The 21,501-nt window shown below is 39.4% G+C and overlaps 2 protein-coding genes across 23 annotated transcripts in view; one reads left to right on the top strand and one right to left on the bottom strand.

The window, feature by feature from the left end:
• The window catches only part of FUBP1 (far upstream element binding protein 1), a 34,430-nt gene extending 34,001 nt beyond the window's left edge, over positions 1-429 (bottom strand). For 7 of the 21 annotated variants that reach the window (XR_011565833.1, XM_070786261.1, XM_070786268.1 and 4 more), the window contains exon 1: positions 193-428. Coding sequence is in view for 17 of the 21 variants with exons in the window: in XM_070786261.1 (XP_070642362.1) it covers positions 193-312 (120 nt within the window). In the remaining 4 variants the exon portion in view is untranslated. Of the gene's footprint in view, positions 1-192 lie in introns of all 21 variants that reach the window. The other 14 variants (XR_011565832.1, XR_011565834.1, XR_011565831.1 and 11 more) reach the window with 3 other exon arrangements.
• Positions 430-576: 147 nt separating this feature from the next.
• Positions 577-21,501, top strand: part of DNAJB4 (DnaJ heat shock protein family (Hsp40) member B4) — a 44,413-nt gene continuing 23,488 nt past the window's right edge. The window contains exon 1 of one of the 2 annotated variants that reach the window (XM_070786286.1): positions 577-599. The gene's annotated coding sequence lies outside the window, so the exon portion shown is untranslated. Of the gene's footprint in view, positions 600-634; positions 925-21,501 lie in introns of those variants that run through there. The other variant, XM_070786285.1, reaches the window with a different exon arrangement.

Genomic DNA, 21,501 nt, shown 5'->3' with positions numbered 1-21,501 from the left:
GGCTCATACACTAAGAATACAAAACCCGAATTCCAGCTTATTACCAACGTGGAGAAACGTGAGTCTTCTCACATTTCAGAGGCCGGAAGGGCACTTCTTTCCTCTTCCTAACGCGCGAAGAAGTAGCGGCCTACTCCGCCAGCGGCCAATTACCGTGAGCTGTCGGGATCCCGCCGCGCGGTCCAGACTTACCTGCCGGGCTCTCTGCAGTGCATCTTTGAAAGCATCGTTAACTCCTCCACCACCACCACCGCCGCCTCCGCCACCGGCTGAGCCAGAGGAGGGTGGAGGCACTGTTGAATAGTCTGCCATGCCTACACTACAGTGGCCGCTACCGATTCCTCCCAGTGACCTCTCAGCCAACTGCTAAGAAAGAAAGAAAATGGCGGCCGTCAAGCCTGTATCGCATTCTTGTGCGACCATCGTGCCGTAAAGGGGCGGAGACTAAGAGAAGAAAATCTCGCGACGTTTTGAGGCAACGCGCTGGCTTGAGGGGGTGAGGCTAGAAAAAGGCGAGGAGACATCGCGAGAATTGTCTTTATATTTCGCGAGAATGGGGTTTACTTTGGCACCGCCTCTTTGTGCATCCTTGGGCTAAGGTGGTACGATTTTTCCACTTTGGTGGTGGGTAAAGACTCGAGGGGCGACTGCGGTTCGCTTTAATTTTTGAAAGCCCGGAGGAATGGAGTAGTGTCTTATTGGCCGCCGCCTCAGGGAATAGAGTGGGTGGATTTTCTACCGAGGGTCATTCTGTTGTATCCTTGGGGAAGCATGTGACGTCGACAGGCGCAACGGCGGCGCAACAGTGTCTCGAGAGCGCTGCGGCCGGGAGTGCGCCTGGAAGAGAGCGCGCCCCGGCCGCCGCGAGGTGATGCTGCCGAAAACGTCCGCCCGGCCTAGCGGCAACGCGGCCTGATTTTCAGGGTAGTAAAGTGTCCCTGTATTTTACTTCTAGATTGTCAGTTTGGAGTTTTATCACAATTGGGGATGAATTCAGGCTGGAGGCCTTAGTTCTAGAGTTGATTTTACAAAGGTTTTGTGTAAATATTTTGGATGAGGCTGTGACGATATGATTGCTCATTTCTTTTTTAGAAATGTGATTGTTCCTAAAATGTAGTTTTCGCCGGACTTAGTAACCTAATGTCGTATGTAACCATGGCCAGTTTTATTGAGGTCCTTATAGTTATGAACAGCATCCATTTCTTGACAAATTCTTTGTGGCTTCTTGGCTTCTTAGAAATACTGTCCCAAACCTGTGAGAACTCAAATGTAATTTATTGTCATCTGGGAACTAGGTTGTTATTGTTACGTATTTTCTGTTACCTTAAATTACCAGGTAATTTCCTTTTGGAGCATATCGTCACGCATCATTTACTGCAATAGTAGTAGTAGTAGTTTAGACTCAGTAGTAATAGTTTCAGACACATTACAATGCTTTAGGAGTCTATTACAATGATTGTCTTTGTCTCCCTGCCCCCATTTTTTCCGCTTAGGTAACAAAGAATGAGGTAAAATGAACTTTACCAACTTTGGTATTTTGTGTTTAGTGAATCAGTTCTCAAAGTTTTTGTTTAGTCTCTCAGTCGTGTCTGACTCTTTCGAACTCCATGGCCTGCAGCACGCCAGGCTTCCCTGTGGGTCACCATCTTCAGGAGTTTGCTCAAACTCATGTCTATTGAGTCGGTGATGCCATCCCACCATCTCATCCTCTGTCATCCCCTTCTCCTGCCTGCAATCTTTCCCAGCATCAGGGTCTTTTCCAATGAGTCAGCTCTTTGCAGCAGGTGGCCAAAGTATTGGAACTTCAGCATCAGTACTTCCAATGAATATTCAGGATTATATCCCTTAGGATTGACTGATGTGATCTCCTTACTGTCCAAGGGACTCTCGAGTTTTCTCCAGCACCACAGTTCTGAAGGCATCAGTTCTTTTTTATTGTCCGGCTCTCACATTCGTACATGGCTGCTGGAAAAACCATAACTTTGACTATACAGACCTTTATGGGCAAAGTGATGTCTCTACTTTTTAATATGCTGTTTAGGTTTGTCATTACTTTTCTTCCAAGGAACAAGTGTCTTTTAATTTCATGGCTGCAGTCACTGTCTGCAGTAATTTTGGAACCCAAGAAAATAAAGTCTCACTGTTTACATCCTTTCCCCATCTATTTCCCATGAAGTGATGGGACCGGATGCCATGATCTTAATTTTTTGAATGTTGAATTTTAAGTTTCATACTTTTTCCATTGCTAGTCTTACAGTAATTGAGAGAAATATGTGCTGCAGTCTTTGTTACGTCTGAAGTTAACGTGTCCACCTGCTCAAGGCCCAAAATAAGTCGGATAACAGTTATATGCGCGCAGTACACGTGGGCCATCATTCTCTTATTATTAGCTTTTCCTACCATCTTACAGCTCTGATTATCTTTTTCAGTGTGCAGCATGGTCATCTATTTCGATATAGGGGAAATTTGTATTTGGAAAAGCAGTGCATGTGTTGGGCTACAGATTTAAGCTTAACCGATAAGAAAATCTAAAAACAGTGTTGGGTGGTATTGCTAAATAGACTTTCTTCAGTTGTTCTTTGAGAAAGTCTGTCCAATAAATGGCAGTCAGTAATTGATTTTTTAATACTTTATTAATTAGACATACACCAGTTAGTCCTTATTGACATAGTTAGAGAATGCTATAATTTACCTCCAAAGAGATTTTATGTATACCACAATTTTAGTTATCTCTAAATATTAAAACATCTATTTCTGCTTTATTGACTGTGTCAAAGCCTTTGACTGTATGGATCACAACAAACTGGAAAATTCTTCAAGAGATGGGAATACCAGACCACCTGACCTGCCTCTTGAGAAACCTGTATGGAGGTTAGGGAGCAACAGTTAGAACTGGACATGGAACAACAGATTGGTTCTAAATAGGAAAAGGAGTACATCAAGGCTGTATATTGTCACCCTGCTTATTTAACTTTTATGCGGAGTACATCATGAGAAATGCTGGGCTGGATGAAACACAAGCTGGAATCAAGATTGCTGGGAGAAATATCAATAACCTCAGATATGCAGATGACACCACCCTTATGGCAGAAAGGGAAGAAGAATTAAAGAGCCTCTTGATGAAAGTGAAAGAGGAGAGTGAAAAAGTTGGCTTAAAGCTCGACAGTCAGAAAACTAAAATCATGGCATCTAGTCCCATCACTTCATGGCAAATAGATGGGGAAACAGTGGCAGACTTTATTTTTTGGGGCTCCAAAATCACTGCAGGTGGTGACTGCAGTCATGAAATTAAAAGGTGCTTGTTCCTTGGAAGACAAGCTATGACCAACGTAGACAGCATATTAAAAAGCAGAGACATTACTTTGTCAACAAAGGTCCGTCTAGTCAAGGCTATGGTTTTTCCAGTAGTCATGTATGAATGTGAGAGTTGGACTATAAAGAAAGCTGAGCACTGAAGAATTGATGCTTTTGAACTGTGGTGTTGGAGAAGACTCTTGAGAGTCCCTTGGAGTGCAAAGAGATCCAATCAGTCCATCCTAAAGGAGATCAGTTCTGAGGTTCATTGGAAGGACTGATGTTAAAGCTGATGCTCCAATACTTCAGCCACCTGATGCAAAGAGCTACTCATTTGAAAAGACCCTGATGCTGGGAAAGATTGAGGGCAGGAGGAGAAGGGACGACAGAGGATGCGATGGCTGGATGGCATCACCGACTCAATGGATATGAGTTTGAGTAAACTCCGGGAGTTGGTAATGGACAGGGAGGCCTGGCGTGCTGCAGTCCACGGGGTAGCAAAGAGTCAGATATGACTGAGTGACTGAACTGAACTGAAATATTAAAAATAACTAAAGACCTCCATTTCTAGGTTGGTTTTTTTTTTTTTTTTTTGGTGAAGTCTTCTGGAAGTATGGATTTTTTTTTTTATTTTTTATGGATATTCTAGGATGGACACCATTTGAAATCAGTCAAGACCAGGATTTCTCAGCCTCAGCACTGTTGACACTTTATGACCAGATGCTTTGCTTTGTAGCACTACTGTGCATTGTAGTATGTTTAGCAGCGTCCTTGGCCTCTACCCATGGACGCCAGAAGCACATACCCCCCCATACCAATTATGACAACCAGAAATGTCTCTAGATACTGTAGCTGTCCCCTGGGAGGCAAAATCACTCCACAGTGAGGACCACTGCTGCTGCTTCTAAGTCGCTTCAGTCGTATCTGACTCTGTACGACTCCATAGACGGCAGCCCACCAGGCTCCCCCATCCCTGGGATTCTCCAGGCAAGAACACTGGAATGGGTTGCCATTTCCTGACCACCGGTTAGCCTTAATAGCTGTCCCTGATTTTCCTTCAAGAAGACGTATTTACCATCCTTCTACATGCCACTACTTTTTACCTCCACTGCTCCTGAGTTACCATCACCACAGTCCTGGGCTGTTATAGTAGCATTTAGATTTTCTGCTTCTACCCTTAACATTTCTTCAGTTTACTTTTAAAAATTATGAAATTTTGTACAGCGAAGTATATAGTTATATACGTAAGTTCTCAAAAGTAACAAGCACCTGTTCATCCACTTTCCAAGAAGAGTCTCCAAGAAACAGACCATTAACAGTACTTTTGAAGCTCAAAGTTGCCTCTACCTAATTGTATTATAATTGTTTCTTCATATAGGAGCTTAAAAGCTTTATTTAAAACATCAGTCAGATAGTCTTACCTATGTCTTTCCTGCTGTACTTTAAATCCTATCTCCTGGAATGGCCTATGGGCTCCATATGATCAGGCTACTATCTAAACACTTGAGCCACCTGGCTGCCCAAGATCATTCCTGCCTCTAGAGTTTTATATTTGCATTTTCCTTTACCTGATTCAGATGTTCTTACGGACCTTCACGTGGATGAATTGTCCTCGTCATTTGGGTCTCAGCTTAGATGTCACCTTAGACCATCTCTGACCTCTGGTTGTGCCATTTTGCAGTTGCTTTCCAATTACCATGTTCTCTTTATAGAATTGATTGAAAACTGTATTATGTTGTAGGTGTTAACTTGTTTACTGTCTCTCTTCTATTAGAATGTTAACTCCTGTATAGCAAGGACTTTGTCTGTCTCTACCATTGACTAGTTCCTAACATGTAGGCTTACATATTTGTTGAATGAATGAATATTGAAAAAAATCCACTTCCACATTTTAGTTGACTCTGTTATCTTGGTCAAGTGAACTTAGCCTCTGTGTCTCAGATTTCTCATCTACATGAGGATCATAATCTGTGTTGGTATCCTCAAATGAGATACCACTGTGAGCACTTCAGAAACCAGGAAATACTATCAAATGGAAATTGGCATTATTAAATGTAGAATTTGTCTTCTGGTATTTCATAATTGGGGCTTCCCAGGTGGCACAGTGGTTAAAGAATCCGCCTGCCAGTGCAGAGGACATAGGAGATGTGGGTTCTATTCCTTAGTCGGGAAGATCCTCTGGAGTAGGAAATGTCAACCCACTCCACTGTACTTGCCTGAAAATCCCATGGACAGAGGAGCCTGGAAGCCTAGAGGCCATGAGGTTGCAAAGATTCAGATACTACTGAAGTGATTTAGCATGCACACTGACCTTAAGCCACTGAACACACATCAGCACATTTCATAAATAGGAAAGGATGATCCATGGTATGCAACTTCTATACACTTTTTGGATTAAACATCTATGTTCAAATCTTAGTTTTTGTAAAAGCCAGGATCCTGAAATAGCAACTGACTTGTGGAAAACTATAACCAATGACTTTTGACTTGGTTATATGTGAGTTAGTTCTGGATCTACTCAGTCTTCAAACTCATTTGTACTTTGCTTGTAACCATGAACTTCCTGATGTTCAAGCTGGTTTTAGAAAAGGCAGAGGAACCAGAGATCAAATTGCCAACATCCGCTGGATCATGGAAAAAGCAAGAGAGTTGCAGAAAAACACAACTATTTCTGCTTTATTGACTAGGCCAAAGCCTTTGACTGTGTGGATCACAATAAACTGTGGAAAATTCTGAAAGAGATGGGAATACCAGGCCACCTAACCTGCCTCTTGAGAAATCTGTATGCAGGTCAGGAAGCAACAGTTAGAACTGGACATGGAAGAACAGACTGGTTCCAAATAGGAAAAGGAGTACATCAAGGCAATATGTTGTCACCCTGCTTATTTAACTTCTATGCAGAGTACATCATGAGAAACGCTGGACTGGAAGAAGCACAAGCTGGAATCAAGATTGTCGGGAGAAATATCAATAACCTCAGATATGCAGATGACACCACCCTTTTGGCAGAAAGTGAAGAGGAACTAAGAAGCCTCTTGATGAAAGTGAAAGTGGAGAGTGAAAAAGTTGGCTTAAAGCTCAACATTCAGAAAATGAAGATCATGGGATCTGGTCCCATCACTTCATGGGAAATAGATGGGGAAACAGTGGAAACAGTGTCAGACTTTCTTTTTCTGGGCTCCAAAATCACTGCAGATGGTGACTGCAGCCATGAAATTAAAAGATGCTTACTCCTTGGAAGGAAAGTTATGACCAACCTAGACAGCATATTCAAAAGCAGAGACATTACTTTGCCAACAAAGGTCCGTCTAGTCAAGGCTATGGTTTTTCCAGTGGTCATGTATGGATGTGAGAGTTGGACTGTGAAGAAGGCTGAGCGCCGAAGAATTGATGCTTTTGAACTGTGGTGTTGGAGAAGACTCTTGAGAGTCCCTTGGACTGCAAGGAGATCCAACCAGTCCATTCTGAAGGAGATCGGCCCTGGGATTTCTTTGGAGGGAATGATGCTGAAGCTGAAACTCCAGTACTTTGGGCACCTCATGCGAAGAGTTGACTCATTGGAAAAGACTCTGATGCTGGGAGGGATTGGGGGCAGGAGGAGAAGGGGACGACAGAGGATGAGATGGCTGGATGGCATCACTGACTCGATGGACGTGAGTCTGAGTGAACTCTGGGAGTTGGTGATGGACAGGGAGGCCTGGCGTGCTGCAATTCATGAGGTTGCAAAGAGTCGGACACGACTGAGCGACTGAACTGAACTGAAGCTGTAGATAATTTCATTATAATTGATGAAATCAGACTTTTCTTTAGTAAGTTCATTTCCCTTTGCCTAATGTAAATCATCTTAAAAATGGGTGTATAATAGCTAATAATCTAAAACTTGTTTATTGTGCTTTAAGAGATTGGCTAATTGTTCAGCTGAATTATATTTTATAGTCACTGTCAACATAGAAATTAATACTTCATATTTCGTGCTTAGAATGAAACAAATTCAGTGTTTTTAAGCTTATAAAAGTCTTTCCACTATTGAATTTGTTAAATCTGTGTGAAATATTAACAGATTTTTATAGCTCCTGAAGAAAAACAGTCCTTTATGGCTTTTTGGATAGGTGTTTGAGTGGCAAAATTGTAGACTTCTTGCCTCACTTATTATCCATCACCTACATCCAAACAACTCTTAGCCAAAAGGATCTGATAACTTCTGATCTGTGTCATTGGAACCGGGCCTGTACTTTCTGAGTGCACAGTCACAACAGATTCAGGTTAGATATGAGGAAGAAAGTGGCCAATTCAAACTGAAATAAGTGGTCCACAGTGTTATTTTAAGGTATTTGATGGTTAATGTTGTTTTAGGGTATTTGATTATTGGTCTTAATGATTTGTGTATCCTTTCTGATTGAGTTTGTAGGATACTATTTCAGACTGTGTGAATGGAATCAGGAAATACTTTTATTTTAAAGGACAAAGTTGTCAACACAAAGGTAACTTGGGAACTTTGAGGAGAACCACGTTTTGACTAGTGTCTGAAATTGGAGGCAGCTTCATGTAGTGAAAAGAACTCTGGACTTGGTCCGAGAGGATCTATCTAGACTCAGGTCCAACCCATGTGCCCTTTGGTAAGTCACATAACTTCTTCCTTTTACCAGCATACTAAAAAGAGAGAACAGTTTAATCTGTTTTTGAAAAGTAAAAAAAAATTTAAAGTCATATGTTTTTACATAGTGATTTTTGTTTTCTCTCTCAGAAGTATCATCTCACCCTTAGTTTTTAGAAATTTCTTCTCTGATTTGGATGTCAGATTTAATAGCATGTCTTGATTGAAAGGCTGTTAGCAGATTGACAGATCCTCTAGGATTTTGCTGATGACCATTTATTTGCCATAAATCCAGCCTTTTGCCATCCTTGTCATTCCCACCTATTCTTAACTGCAGAGCCCTGGGCCTTTACCCATATCTTTCTCTTTGTCAGGAACACTTCCTCACCTCTTATTTCACTGTTGTCTGTTGAAAATTTTCCATTTTTCCAAAAAACCTGTATAAAACTCTAAAATTTAAAGATTCCTATTTGTTCTCATGTACCATGTCATGGTAATAATACCATAATATCATTTATTGTTTACTTACATTTCACTGTATTGTAAGGTTTATGATAGTAAGGACTATGTCTTTTCCCGTGTCTTTACTGCAAAACACACTCTAAAGTGCTATATACTGGGCACTCTTCTAAGTGCTTTGCATGGGTGCATGGTCAGTCACTTGAGTCATGCCCCACTGTTTGTGACCCTATGGACAGTAGTCCACCAGGCTCCTTATTCCATGGGATTCTCCAGGCAAGAATACTGGAGTGGGTTGCCATGCCCTCCTCCAGGGGATCTTCCCAATCTAGGGATCAAACCCATGTCTGCTGTGTGCAGATTTTTCACTGCTGAGCTACCTGGGAAGGCACCTTTAAGTGCTTTACATATGTTTAATTCATTTATCCGTACAATGGCTTTATGAGGTAGGTGCTATTAATATCTCCATTTTACTGGGGTACAGATGAGTTAACTAACTTGCCCAAGGTCACATGTTAATAAATGTTAGGGCTGAGATTTGAACTCAGGCAGCCTGACTTGGAAAAAAAAGAATCTATTAAAAAGTCAAGTAATGAAATGTATTTCTCTTAATTTCTAGGGTATGAGTCACAAGTTGTCATTTCTTACTTGGATTTTTAAAATATTTGCGTTAGTTTTTATCAAGATGTAGGCTAAAATTCTTCATGGGAAGGCAGCTCTTAATGTAAGGTAATAAAAATATTTAGATTACTTACAGAATTTAAAGAACATGTGTTGTATGTTATAGAAGCTTGTTTTTCTGTATTGCTGATTGCATTGGTGGATTAGTAATATATCTTACTAAAGAACATAGTGCTTTATGGTGTGTGTGTGTATGTGTGTGTGTGTGTATACACCTGTATATTTGATGATGCTGTGTTATTTTTCAAATATATTGTTCAAGGGGTTTATGTATTTGTAGTACATATCACTAACTAGACTGTTAAGACTCTTCAGGACCAATTCCAATGATCTTGTCTTTAATTCAGTGGTCGTCTGCAATTGATTACAGGAGATTTTTTTTTAAATGTTAGGGCTGAGCCCCAACTACCACTCCCAGAGATTCTGATTTAACTGGTCTATATCTGTATCTGTAAAAACTGTAAAAATGTTGATTTTTAAAGTGCAACCCACACTAGAGAACCACGGAAATACAAAGTCTACGTGCTCCATCAGACTTTTGCTTATTTTTAATGCCTTGCAATTTGCCCTCTGGTCGTTACAGGCATATAATCTTAAGAATTCAAGCTCTAGAAACATTTTCTGTTTCTAAACCCTATCAGCTTTTTGAAAAATGTGGATACCTGAGCCCCACCTGGACCTAGTGACTTATATTTTTGGGAAATACACATTTTAAAAAATTAACATCTTAAGGAAATTCCCTGGCAGTTCAGTGGTTAGGACTTGATACTGTCACTGCCAGAGGCCTGTTCAGTACCTGGTTAGGGAACTAAGATCCCACAAGCCATGGGGCATGGCCAAAAAAAAAAAAGCATCTTAGATTCTTACGTTCATCATAGTTTGAAAACTGACTTTTATACAAAAAAGTATTTAATAAGTATTTGCGTGAGGAGGCTGAATTAAAATTTGTTTCCCCAGATAGCCTGTAGTAAATGTTCTGAATTCAGAGATCTTATCCTATCTAGTTTCCCCTCTGCATAAGAGAGGGCTGTGGTTAAGGACTGCATCTTATTCTTTGGCTTGCCCCATCTGGCTTACACTTTTCTGCTGGTAGAAGCCTAAATACTTATTGAATTGAGTTTTATGTGTAATAATAATTTTTATAATTTTCCTGCCAAGCCAGAGCTAAAAACAAATTGTTGAATATGATTATGAATGTTGGGGCCCCTTGAGGCTAAATAGTGCTGAACAGCATCTTCACTCAAACTTTTTCTAAGAACTTAGAAAGATGTTGAGAATCATCTAGTCCATTTCTTTCATTTTATAGTGGAGGAAATTGTGACCCAGACTACTTGAGTGCTGTGTACAAAGTGACAGAATTAATTGCAAGACTAGATTCCTATCCAGTGCTGCTTATTACATGAAATAACTTCTCTTTCGAAGCAGCAGTGATTGGGTTGTTTCAGATAGAGGTTTTCTGCTTTTTAGGTACAATGGAAAGAAGAATCTGTGCAGAACCAAAAACATCTTGGTTTTTAAAATTAGGACATCTGCCTTTACTCACATTTACTTTTTAAGATAATTAGAAGATGGAGAATCTTTGCCGGTGAAGTCCTTAACTGCAGATGTGTGGGTATGAGATATAAAACTCATTTGGCATACAATTTTGTTGTTGTTTTTAGTGGAACTTTGCTTCTCTGTCCTGACATTTCCACATCTCTATTTATAGCAGTGATCTCTTTGGAATTTGCCTTCTGATTCTGTTTGTTCTTTTATGTTGCTTCATATTAACTGATATTCTCACTTCATTTTTTAAAAAATGTACTTTTAAAGGACTGGAGAAGGAAAATAAGGAATAAAATCTTTAAAAGTATCTGAAATTACTATTTTCCTGTGACTTAACTATAATATTCTTTATAACATTATATATTATAGTACCTAATGATAGAAATACTAACTTTTCAAGATAGAATGGTAGTTTATTTTCTAAATTTAAAAACATATGAAGTCTACAGTGAATTCCTTTTATCCAGGATAGATATTACTTTGAGTCTTAACAACTTGCTTTTTAAACTGGACTCTGATATAAGTAAAGATCAAGAAATTTTATTTTAGTTAGAACCTTTAAATGGTATACTCTTTAAGGGCAGGAAATGTCGTATTTACTTTTGAGATGAATGTAATATCTGGCATCTAGTGGCTACTTATTAATCTATTAATTTATTCGGTTTAGTCAAAATGCTGGGCATTGTTCTAGGTGTCAGAGATACAGTAGTGAACTAAATAGACAAATATCCTTACCCTCGTGAGTGAATGTTGAATGAAACTGAATCACTTTGGAAGGACTCTTATTTGTTTGTAGGTAGTTATTTACATCAGTCTGAAAAAGAGAATTACCTGGTTGTGCAGTGGTTAGAACTTGGTGCCTTCACTGCTGGGGGCCTGAGTTAGATCTGTGGTCAGGGAACTAAAATCCCATAAAAGTGAGATGCAGCCAAAAGAAAAAAAGAAAAAAAACTTTGAAGGAATGGAAAAGAATAGACTGTAGTTTATTAAGCAGTGTATTGGGGAGTCAGAATGGGAGAAGATACGATCATTCATTATTTAAATATTGATTTCCTAGTGGATGTAAAATTATTTTAAGTAATTACATAATTGCCAGTCTTTGTCATCCTGATTGTCATTTAATTCTTGTGTTTTGTTTGTTGTTGTTCAGTTGCCCAGTCGTGTCCAGCTCTGCAACCCCATGGACTGCAGCATGCCAGGCCTCCCTGCCCCTCCCATCTCCTGAAATTTGCCGAAGTTCATATTCATTACATTGGTGATACCATCCAGCCATTTCATCCTCTGACACTCTCTTCTTCTGCCCTCAGTCTTTGCCATCATCAGGGACTTTTCCAATGAGTTGGCTCTTGCATCAGGTGACCAAAATACTGGAGCTTCAGCTTCAACATCAGTCTTTCCAATGAGTATTCAGGGTTAATTTCCCTTAATCATGCTGTCCAAGGGACTCTCAGGAATCTTCTCCAGTACCACAATTCGAAGGTATCAGTTCTTTGGTGCTCTGCCTCCTTTATAGTCCAGCTCTCACAACCATATGTGACTACATAGGGTTGTGAGAAGACCATAGCCTTACTATATGGACCTTTGTCGGCAGAGTGATGTCTCTGCTATTCAACACACTGTCTAGGTTTGTCATAGCTTTCCTGTCAAGAAGCAGTTGTCTTATGATTTCATGTATCATCCATATGTCAGGTTCTTGTTTTTCCCGCCTGTCTTTGATTCCCACTTGAAACTCATCCAGACCAGCATTTCTCTTAATGTGCTCAGCATATAGGTTAAATTAACAGGGTGACAGCAGACAACCCTGTCATACGCCTTTCTCAATCCTGAACCAGTCAGTTGTTCGATACAGGGTTCTAACTGTTGCTTCTTGACCCACATACGGGTTTCTGAGGAGACAGGCAAAATGGTCTGGTATTCCCATCTCTTTAAGAGCTTTCCATAGTTTCTTATGATCCACACAGTCAAAGGCTTTAGATAGTCAATGAAACAGAGGTAGAAGTTTTTCTGTTTGTAACCCTGAGTATAATGTTCTGTTTGTAATTCTGAGTAAAGGCCTCAGTTGGAAGCCAGGGAACTTCATAAAAAATCAGATACCACTGAGTGCCTCTGACTGTAGGGCCCAAAACTGCGTACACACCAAAGTTCTAGTTGTTTATTTGTTGTCAGTGTTTCATACCATAGTGTGAGCTCCACAGGGTCTAGTCATCACTGTACCCAAGTACAGAAAATAATGCGTCACATAGTAGATGCTATTAATTACTCAGTCCTTGACCACTCAAAATGCAATTTCCTCCTACTCATAGCTACAGTCTATGAGTACAGTCTACATCTAATCTTCATCCAGACCACTCAAACAATAAAAGCCTTCCATTCCAGTATTCTCTTAAAAAGACTTACTATTTTAGACTCTTCACTAACATACTCTTTCCGTTCTTCTTGTCTTTTGACACTTCCCTTTTTTTTTTCAGTCTTTGTTACTTCCTGGTTTTATTTGCCAGTCCAGGAATTCCCAACTCCCACTGCCCTTTGTCTTTCAGTTATATCCACTGTTTAAAATCCACTCTAAATCACTTGAAAAAGATTTTGGAATTAGATAAGCTTCAATTCATCATTTGCTACCTATGTGTCAAGTTATTTAACCTGGCCATGTTTAATCTTTTTCAAGTCTCATTTTGTTTTTTGTGCTCTAAGGATTGTTACAAAAATTAAATGAGATTTTGGTAACCATATACAATTGCCTGTAAATAATGAAAACCATTACTAAATAATAACTAAAAAATTTAGATGCAGAGTTACTCTTGGGCTGGTTGATTTAGCAGCTCAATAATATATCAGGTATCCATATATATTTTTTTTTCATTTTTTCCCTCTGCCATCCTTAGCATTTGACTTAGTGCACCTCATGATTGCATAATGGTTGTCACAGTTCTCAGTGTTACGTAGGCATGATTGTAAAGTGGAAAAAAGTTTCTTCTCTTTAAAACAACGAAACCACTGAAAAAATTGGTATGGATGATCTTAATTACAAAGCAGAACTAGAGACGCAGATACAGAGAACAAACATGGATACCAAGGGGGAGAAGAGGGGATGGATGAATTGGGAGATGGGGATTGACATGCATACACTATTGATACTATGTATAAAGTAGATAAATAATGAGAACCTACTGTGTAGCACAGGGAACAAATCCAAAAAAGGGGTATATATATACATATATGAATCGCTCTCCAACTCTGGGAGATGGTGGGGCACAGGGAAGACTGGCGTGCAGCAATCCACTGGTTGCAAAGAGTTGGACACAACTTGGTGACTGAACAACAACAACAAAATAGCTGATTCACTTTGCTGAACAGCATAAACTAATACAACATTGCAAAGAAATTATATTCCAATAAAATTTTTTAAAATAATAAAAGCAAGGAGACCTTTCTACTACCTCCACCTCCTTCCAGATGCTGACTGATTAACCTTGTGCTGATCAGATCGGAATCACTGGTTTACTCTAGCAAGTATCATACTTGGCTTTGAATAACTGAGATGCATCTTCTGAGGCTGAGAGAGAGACCCTAACTTATTAGTAATAGTTACTGTTAGTACTATGTCTGTAAATCTATGACTCTCTGCTTGGACCCTTTTTTTTTTCTTTTTGCTATCTACATTCACTCTAATATAATCTCCTTAGTCTCGAGGTTTTAAAGTTCACTTCTACTGGTTTTTTTGTTTTCCCTCCATAATGCCTCTATGAATATCAAAGAAAGTGAAAGTGAACTCGCTCAGTCATGTCCAACTCTTTGCGACCCCATGAGCTGTAGCCTACCAGGCTCCTCCGCCCATGAGATTCTCCAGGCAAGAATACTGGAGTGGGTTGCCATTTCCTTCTCCAGGGGATCTTCCCCACCCAGGGATTGAACCTGGGTCTCCTGCACAGGAGGCAGATGCTTTAACCTCTGAGTCACCAGGGAAGCCCTATGAATATCAAACTCATATCCAGCTGCCTATTAGACATTACCATTTGTATGGGTAACTGGCATCTTAAACTGAACATGTCCGATACTGAACTCTCCAATTTCCTCATCTAGCTCTTCTATCTTACTATTTTAGTAAATAACAATTCTGTTCTTTTAATTTACTGAAGCTGAAAAACCTTGGAGTCATTATTGATTTCTCTTACATTCCACATCTGATTCACCAGAAAATCCTGACTCTACTTCTAAAATAAATAAAATAGGACCTTCACTACTATATCATGGACGAAATCACTTGGAGTATTATTGTAATACATTCTTAACTGGTCTTCCATCCTTGCCTACCGTCCTTCTGCATTCTAGAAGCCAGAATAATCCCATCATTTTTCTGCATAAAACTCTCCAACGGCTTCTTACTTTCCCTCCATTCAAGGCAAAGTCTTTAGTGACCTGCAAGGCTCAACACCATCTAGGCATCTGTTATTTCTCTGACCATCTCCCAACTCCTTCACCACTCCTACCCTCTAATTATTTTTTAATTTATTTATTGTTGGCTGCACTGAGTCTTCATCGCTGCATGCAGACTTTCTCTAGTGGTGAGTGAGGGCTACCCTCTAGTTGTGGTGTGTGGGCTTCTCATTGCGATGGCTTCTCTTTTGTTGCAGAGCACAGGCTCTAGGCCACAGGCCCAGTAGCTGAGGCTCGTAGGCTTAGTTGCACTGTAGCATGTGGGATCTTCCCGGATCAGGGATCAAGCCCTTGTCTTCCCCATTGGTCAATGGATTCTCAACCACTGGACCACCAAGGAAATCCCCTACCCCACCATTCTTAAATAATCAAGCCTCAAAGATTCCTGGCATTCCCTCACTTCTAGATTTTTGTACTTGAAATTTCCCTCTACCGTATTTGTTCTACCCCCCCCCCCCATATTTATATTGTTTTCCCCTTCTTTCAGGTCAGAGTGCAAACGTTATTTTCTTGGTGAAGCCATTTATGGCCACCCCATCTAAAATTTAAATTCTCTTATTTCCCTTTTGCACTTTATTTTCCTTAGTACCTACCATTATCTAATATTCCATATAGTATTTTAAAAATATTTTAAATTATATCTTCATTAGAATGTAAAGTACATGAGGCAGGAATTTTTGTTCTCAGTTTATCCCCAACACCTAGGAAAGTGCCTTGGCATATGGAAAATCCTTAAAATGTTTATGAAGAAATGAATGTTGATTCATCTTATGGTTTCTGGTTTTGGCTGGGTCCTCAGTGAGACTTAGTAATCCTTTACATATTTCTGATTAGTTTCCTTCCTAGTTCCCATAACTGCTGTGTCAAACCATCATCCTGCATCAAATGCCCTACTTTTATTCTTAGCTTCTTAGTTGTGGATGTCCTAATCCTCTTGCCTTCAGATTTATGATTTTTTCCTTATTTATTTTCTCTTAGAGCTTTACTTCTGAGTTTGTTCCAATTTCCTCTATTTCAAACCTTCCTCTCTCCTCTGAGACTTGACTTACACAATTATTTCTTTTCTTACGTATTTGTATGTATTTTTATATATCTCATTTTCCTGTTTTTTTCCTCTCTTGACTATCTTAAAATTAACTTATTTGCTGCTGTTGCTGCTAAGTTTTAGCTTCAATTATTTGCTGACTTTTTGTGATCCAGTGGACTGTAGCTTACCGGGTTCCTCTATCCAAGGGATTCTCCAGATAAGAATACTGGAGTGGGTTGCCATGCCCTCCTCCAGCATATCTTCCCAAGGCAGGAATTGAACCCATGTCTCTCATATCTGCATTGTTAGGCGGGTTCTGTGCCACCTGGAAGCCCCAATCCTTCCTTATCCCTACTTTATTACAAGTCTCTCTTCTTCCCTCAGATTATCTTTAAAAGCTTAAATTTACTATTTCATTTTCATATCTCTTATTGTTCAGTTCATATGTATTAAGTTTTTAGAATAATTCTTGCACATAGTTAAGGACTGAGTGCTTACCATGATTAGTTACAACTACTGAAACCAAAATCATTCTCACTCTTGTGGGTACTTTTCTGTCACCCTTCTTGACTTTTCTGTATCCTTCATGAAACACTGTCCTCCTTTTGGTTTTGGGACACCCATGATATCAAGTGATATCAAGATGTTTTCAGCTCCAAGTAACAATTTCTTTAACAATAAGGCCAATGATAGATGATTCCAATATTGGTTCAGGGATGCAACCCAGCCTCTTGTTTTCTTTTTACTCTAGCATTCTCACTGTGTCACAGATGTTTACTTTCAGGGTTGTAAGATAGCAGGCACAATATTTTAATTATCCCAAAGCAGAAAGGCAGTGCTGGGTTTTCTCTTGGGTAGATATCTCTTCATAGGGAAGAGAATCTCCCCCAGGGCATTTCCCTTGCATCTCATTGGCCACCTGTGCACCAGTCACTGGCAAAAGGAAATGTGATTACATGATTGACTTAGACTAACCACTAGTCATTCCCCAGGAGCCAGGGGGAGGCATCAACCTTTCTTGAAGGTTCATTACTCTGGAGGAAACTAGATACCTGTTTTCCAGGAAGAAGATAGGAATGGCTGTTTGGTTCATTATCAGTACTGTCTGCCATACCACTCTCACCTGGTTGATCTCTGAGTGCGACTTCTTAGTGTTTTTCATTTTTTCCCCTTTATTGATGTGTCCTCTAAATACTGGTATCCCAAAGTATTCTGTCTGTGATTCTTTCAAGTGTTATTTTTTTTTTTTTTAAGATTCTTTTGGTGTGGACCATTTTTAAACTCTTTATTGAATTTGTTACAGTATTGCTTCGGTTTTATGTTTTGCTTTTTGGTCATGAGGCATGTGGAATCTTAGCTCCCTGACAAGGAATCAAACCTGAACCCCCCACACACACATTGGACGGGGGAGTCTTAATCAAGGACCACCAGGGAAGTCCCTCAAATGTGATTCTTTTAATCTTTTAAAATACCACCTGTGTTATGATCTTTTCTAAATCTTTATCTCCAGTGAAGACTTCTTTCCTTTAAAAGCCTGTTTAGAATATCCAGCTGTCTCCTGGACATCTTCATCCACATTAAATTCAATTAAATATTGTGCCAGGTTTTGGGAAGTCAAAAAGTAAATAAACATTGCCCTGTATGATCTTTCATTATAGTTGGAACAAGTTATTCCAACACAGCTAGTACTTAGGAATGCAGTTTTATCAGGCAATAAAATTTTCCAAGTATAGAAGTAGCATAGATGAAGGGGTTATAGGCAACTAAATGGAACTCATCTTTTTCTTCAAATCTACTCTTCCTATATTCTATACTTTCACTAGTAGCCCAACATTACACATCTTTGGCCTAATAGTTATGATTCTGGGCTTTCACAGATGGTGCCCGGGTTCAATCCCTGGTTGGGGAGGATACTGCAAGCCACATGGCCAAAAAGAAGATGAAGAAGAAACCAGGGCAATCTAAAATCTTTACAAATTCCCCATATAAAGTTGGTTGGTAAATTGTGTGTATTCTACCTCTATCAGATTTACCCAGTTGTCTTTTTATATCATAGTCTTCATACTTTCAGTTCAGTTCAGTTCAGTCACTCAGTCATGTCCGACTCTTTGTGATCCCATGAATCGCAGCACACCAGGCCTCCCTGTCCATCACCAACTCCCAGAGTTCACTCAGAGTCACATCCATTGAGTCAGTGATGCCATCCAGCCATCTCATCCTCTGCCATCCCCTTCTCCTCCTGCCCTCAATCTCTTCCAGCATCAGAGTCTTTTCCAGTGAGTCAGCTCTTCGCATGAGGTGGCCAAAGTACTGGAGTTTCAGCATTAGCATCATTCCCTCCAAAGAAATCCCAGGGCCGATCTCCTTCAGAATGGACTGGTTGGATCTCCTTGCAGTCCAAGGGAGTCTCAAGAGTCTTCTCCAACACCACAGTTCAAAAGCATCAATTCTTCGGCACTCAGCCTTCTTCACAGTCCAACTCTCACATCCATACATGACCACTGGAAAAACCATAGCCTTGACTAGACAGACCTTTGTTGGCAAAGTAATGTCTCTGCTTTTGAATATGCTGTCTAGGTTGGTCATAACTTTCCTTCCAAGGAGTAAACATCTTTTAATATCATGGCTGCAGTCACCATCTGCAGTGATTTTGGAGCCCAGAAAAAGAAAGTCTGACACTGTTTCCACTGTTTCCCCATCTATTTCCCATGAAGTGATGGGACCAGATCCCATGATCTTCATTTTCTGAATGTTGAACTTTAAGCCAACTTTTTCACTCTCCACTTTCACTTTCATCAAGAGGCTTTTGAGTTCCTCTTCACTTTCTGCCAAAAGGGTGGTGTCATCTGCATATCTGAGGTGATTGATATTTCTCCCGGCAATCTTGATTCCAGCTTGTGCTTCTTCCAGTCCAGCGTTTCTCATAATGTACTCTGCATAGAAGTTAAATAAGCAGGGTGACAATATACAGCCTTGATGTACTCCTTTTCCTATTTGGAACCAGTCTGTTGTTCATGTCCAGTTCTAACTGTTGCTTCCTGACCTGCATACAGATTTCTCAAGAGGCAGGTCAGGTGGCCTGGTATTCCCATCTCTTTCAGAATTTTCCACAGTTTATTGTGATCCACACAGTCAAAGGCTTTGGCATAGTCAATAAAGCAGAAATAGATGTTTTTCTGGAACTCTCTTGCTTTTTCCATGATCCATTGGATGTTGGCAATTTGATCTCTGGTTCCTCTGCCTTTTCTAAAACCAGCTTGAACATCAGGAAGTTCACGGTGCACATATTGCTGAAGCCTGGCTTGGAGAATTTTGAGCATTACTTTACTAGCATGTGAGATGAGTGCAATTGTGCGGTAGTTTGAGCATTCTTTGGCATTGCCTTTCTTTAGGTCCTTGTAATTTCTCATTTCATTGAATTGTTTGCTCAGTAGAAGTTAATTGAACAGCAATGTATAGTAAGGCCTTATACTAGTAAAATTGTTCTTAAAAAACCAGCACTGTAGGGAGGCTATAAGCCAGTGAGTAGGGTATCGGCATATAGATTGTTACATAGATACTGAGAAAAATGTGGAAACTTGTGGTCAGAGGAACCTAACCCAAGTTGGGAGTCTGATTTGCTCAATTAGAGATTGAATCTCAAAGCAGTACTAAGCTGACTGTGGAGAAGAGGAAAATACACATACACATCACTTGATTTATACATACTAAAGAAATATTACTTTAAAGACATTACTTTGGGTGATTATGTAGTATTCATTTTGCTGTTGCTTAAAAATAATTTTTAACTGATCATAATTTAGATTATCAGTAGTAGTACATCATTACACAGTTGATCTTTCATTATCCATATTTCAAGATATTCATTATCTTGAAATTGGAGCACTCACTAAAATTTATTTATAACCCTGAAGTTAGTACTCAGGGTGCTTTCCATGTGCGTGTACATGAGCAGAGCAGCAAAAAAAATTTGAGTCTTATGTTCACAGCTGATTTCCAATAAGGCGGTGCTTAACCTTATTTCAGCTCGCATGAACAGGTCTTTGTAGTGTATTTAGTGTGTTTTTGCATTTTTGTGCTTTTTTAAAAAAATTTTACTGTTTAAAGAGATATTTCAGTGATGTACTGAAGTGCTCTCTGATGTTCCCACTAAGCACAAGAAAGGTGTGATGTGCCTTATGGAGGGAATACATGTGTTAAAATAAGCTTCATTCAGGTAGGAGTTAAAGTGCTATTTGACCATGTGTTCAGTTTTGTAATAAACAGTCTTTATACAGGAACACACGTGAAAAAAGGTTATGTGTTGATGAGTTGACTTAATGCAGCATTTCCCTTAGGGGCAATGATTCAGTATTTGCTAATTCAGTGTTATGCAAGTTTATAGAATGTAACTGGTAAATAATGAGATAGCATGAATTTGACTTTTCATTTATGGCTAGGATTGATGAGTTAGATCAAGCTGGACAATATAGAGGTATAATTATTAAAGTATTGTGAAACTTCTAAAATATGTGCCCCTCTTCTGATAAACATCTCACCTCACTACCCTAAGTTTTCTTATATGTTCCCTTTAGCAAACATGCCCAGGTTGAGAATTTTAGTTTACAAGTTTTATTTTACCATCAGCCAGGCTAACATTTTATAAGCTAAGTGTTTATAGTGAAAACTGTTTTTTAAAATTTGCTAGATTTAATAGACTTTTATTGTGTTCACTGCTGTTTTAGCTTGCCCTCTGCCTCCAGTCAAAGAATAATTTATATAAAGCAGGGGTTGGCAAACATTTTCTCTTTAGGGCCACACATGGGCCACAGTCTCTGCTACTGTATGGGGAAAGCAGCAATATACAGTAGGTACTATTTTATGTTTATATTATAAGGGGAGGGATCATGACCAAAATTGTTTTGATTTCAGTAACTGTTGCCAGAGTAGGCTCCGGGAGTTGGTGATGGACAGGGAAACCTGGCATGCTGTAGTCCATGGGGTCGCAAAGAGTCGACAAGACTGAGTGACTGAGCTGAACTGAACAGTTGCCTTGACTTGCTGCTTTAGCCTAGAAAATAAAAAGGCTGTATTTTAAAATATTAAAAACTCAAACATTAAATCCAGTCCATTTAAAATTAAATTATTCTTGAAATCCCACTTCTTTCTCTTCCTTTAAGCAATTGCAGTACTTTGGGCTCATTGTATTTGGAGTTAGGCAGTCAATGGCCTAGTTTTATAAAAGTTGGTGAATACTATAGAATGGCTTATTTTATACATGTCTTAGTACTATTTGCTAGGTTTCAGTGAAGCCTTTGAATCATATTTTAGTTTCCACAATGGCAGTGGTTTAATTATTTATGCCTTTACAGATGCACCCCATAAAGATATTTTGTAGTTAAGGTTAGGTACTGTTTTAATGTAAAATAAATCATTTTATTGAATTATAAACAGTTGGAGAGCTAAACAAACTTGCTAAATAATCAGC

The sequence above is a fragment of the Bos indicus genome, chromosome 3 (genome assembly GCF_029378745.1).
Source record: "Bos indicus isolate NIAB-ARS_2022 breed Sahiwal x Tharparkar chromosome 3, NIAB-ARS_B.indTharparkar_mat_pri_1.0, whole genome shotgun sequence".
Classification (NCBI taxonomy): domain Eukaryota; kingdom Metazoa; phylum Chordata; class Mammalia; order Artiodactyla; family Bovidae; genus Bos; species Bos indicus.
The sequence above is the reverse complement of the archived record's forward strand: the minus strand, read 5'-3'. Positions and strand labels throughout refer to the sequence as shown.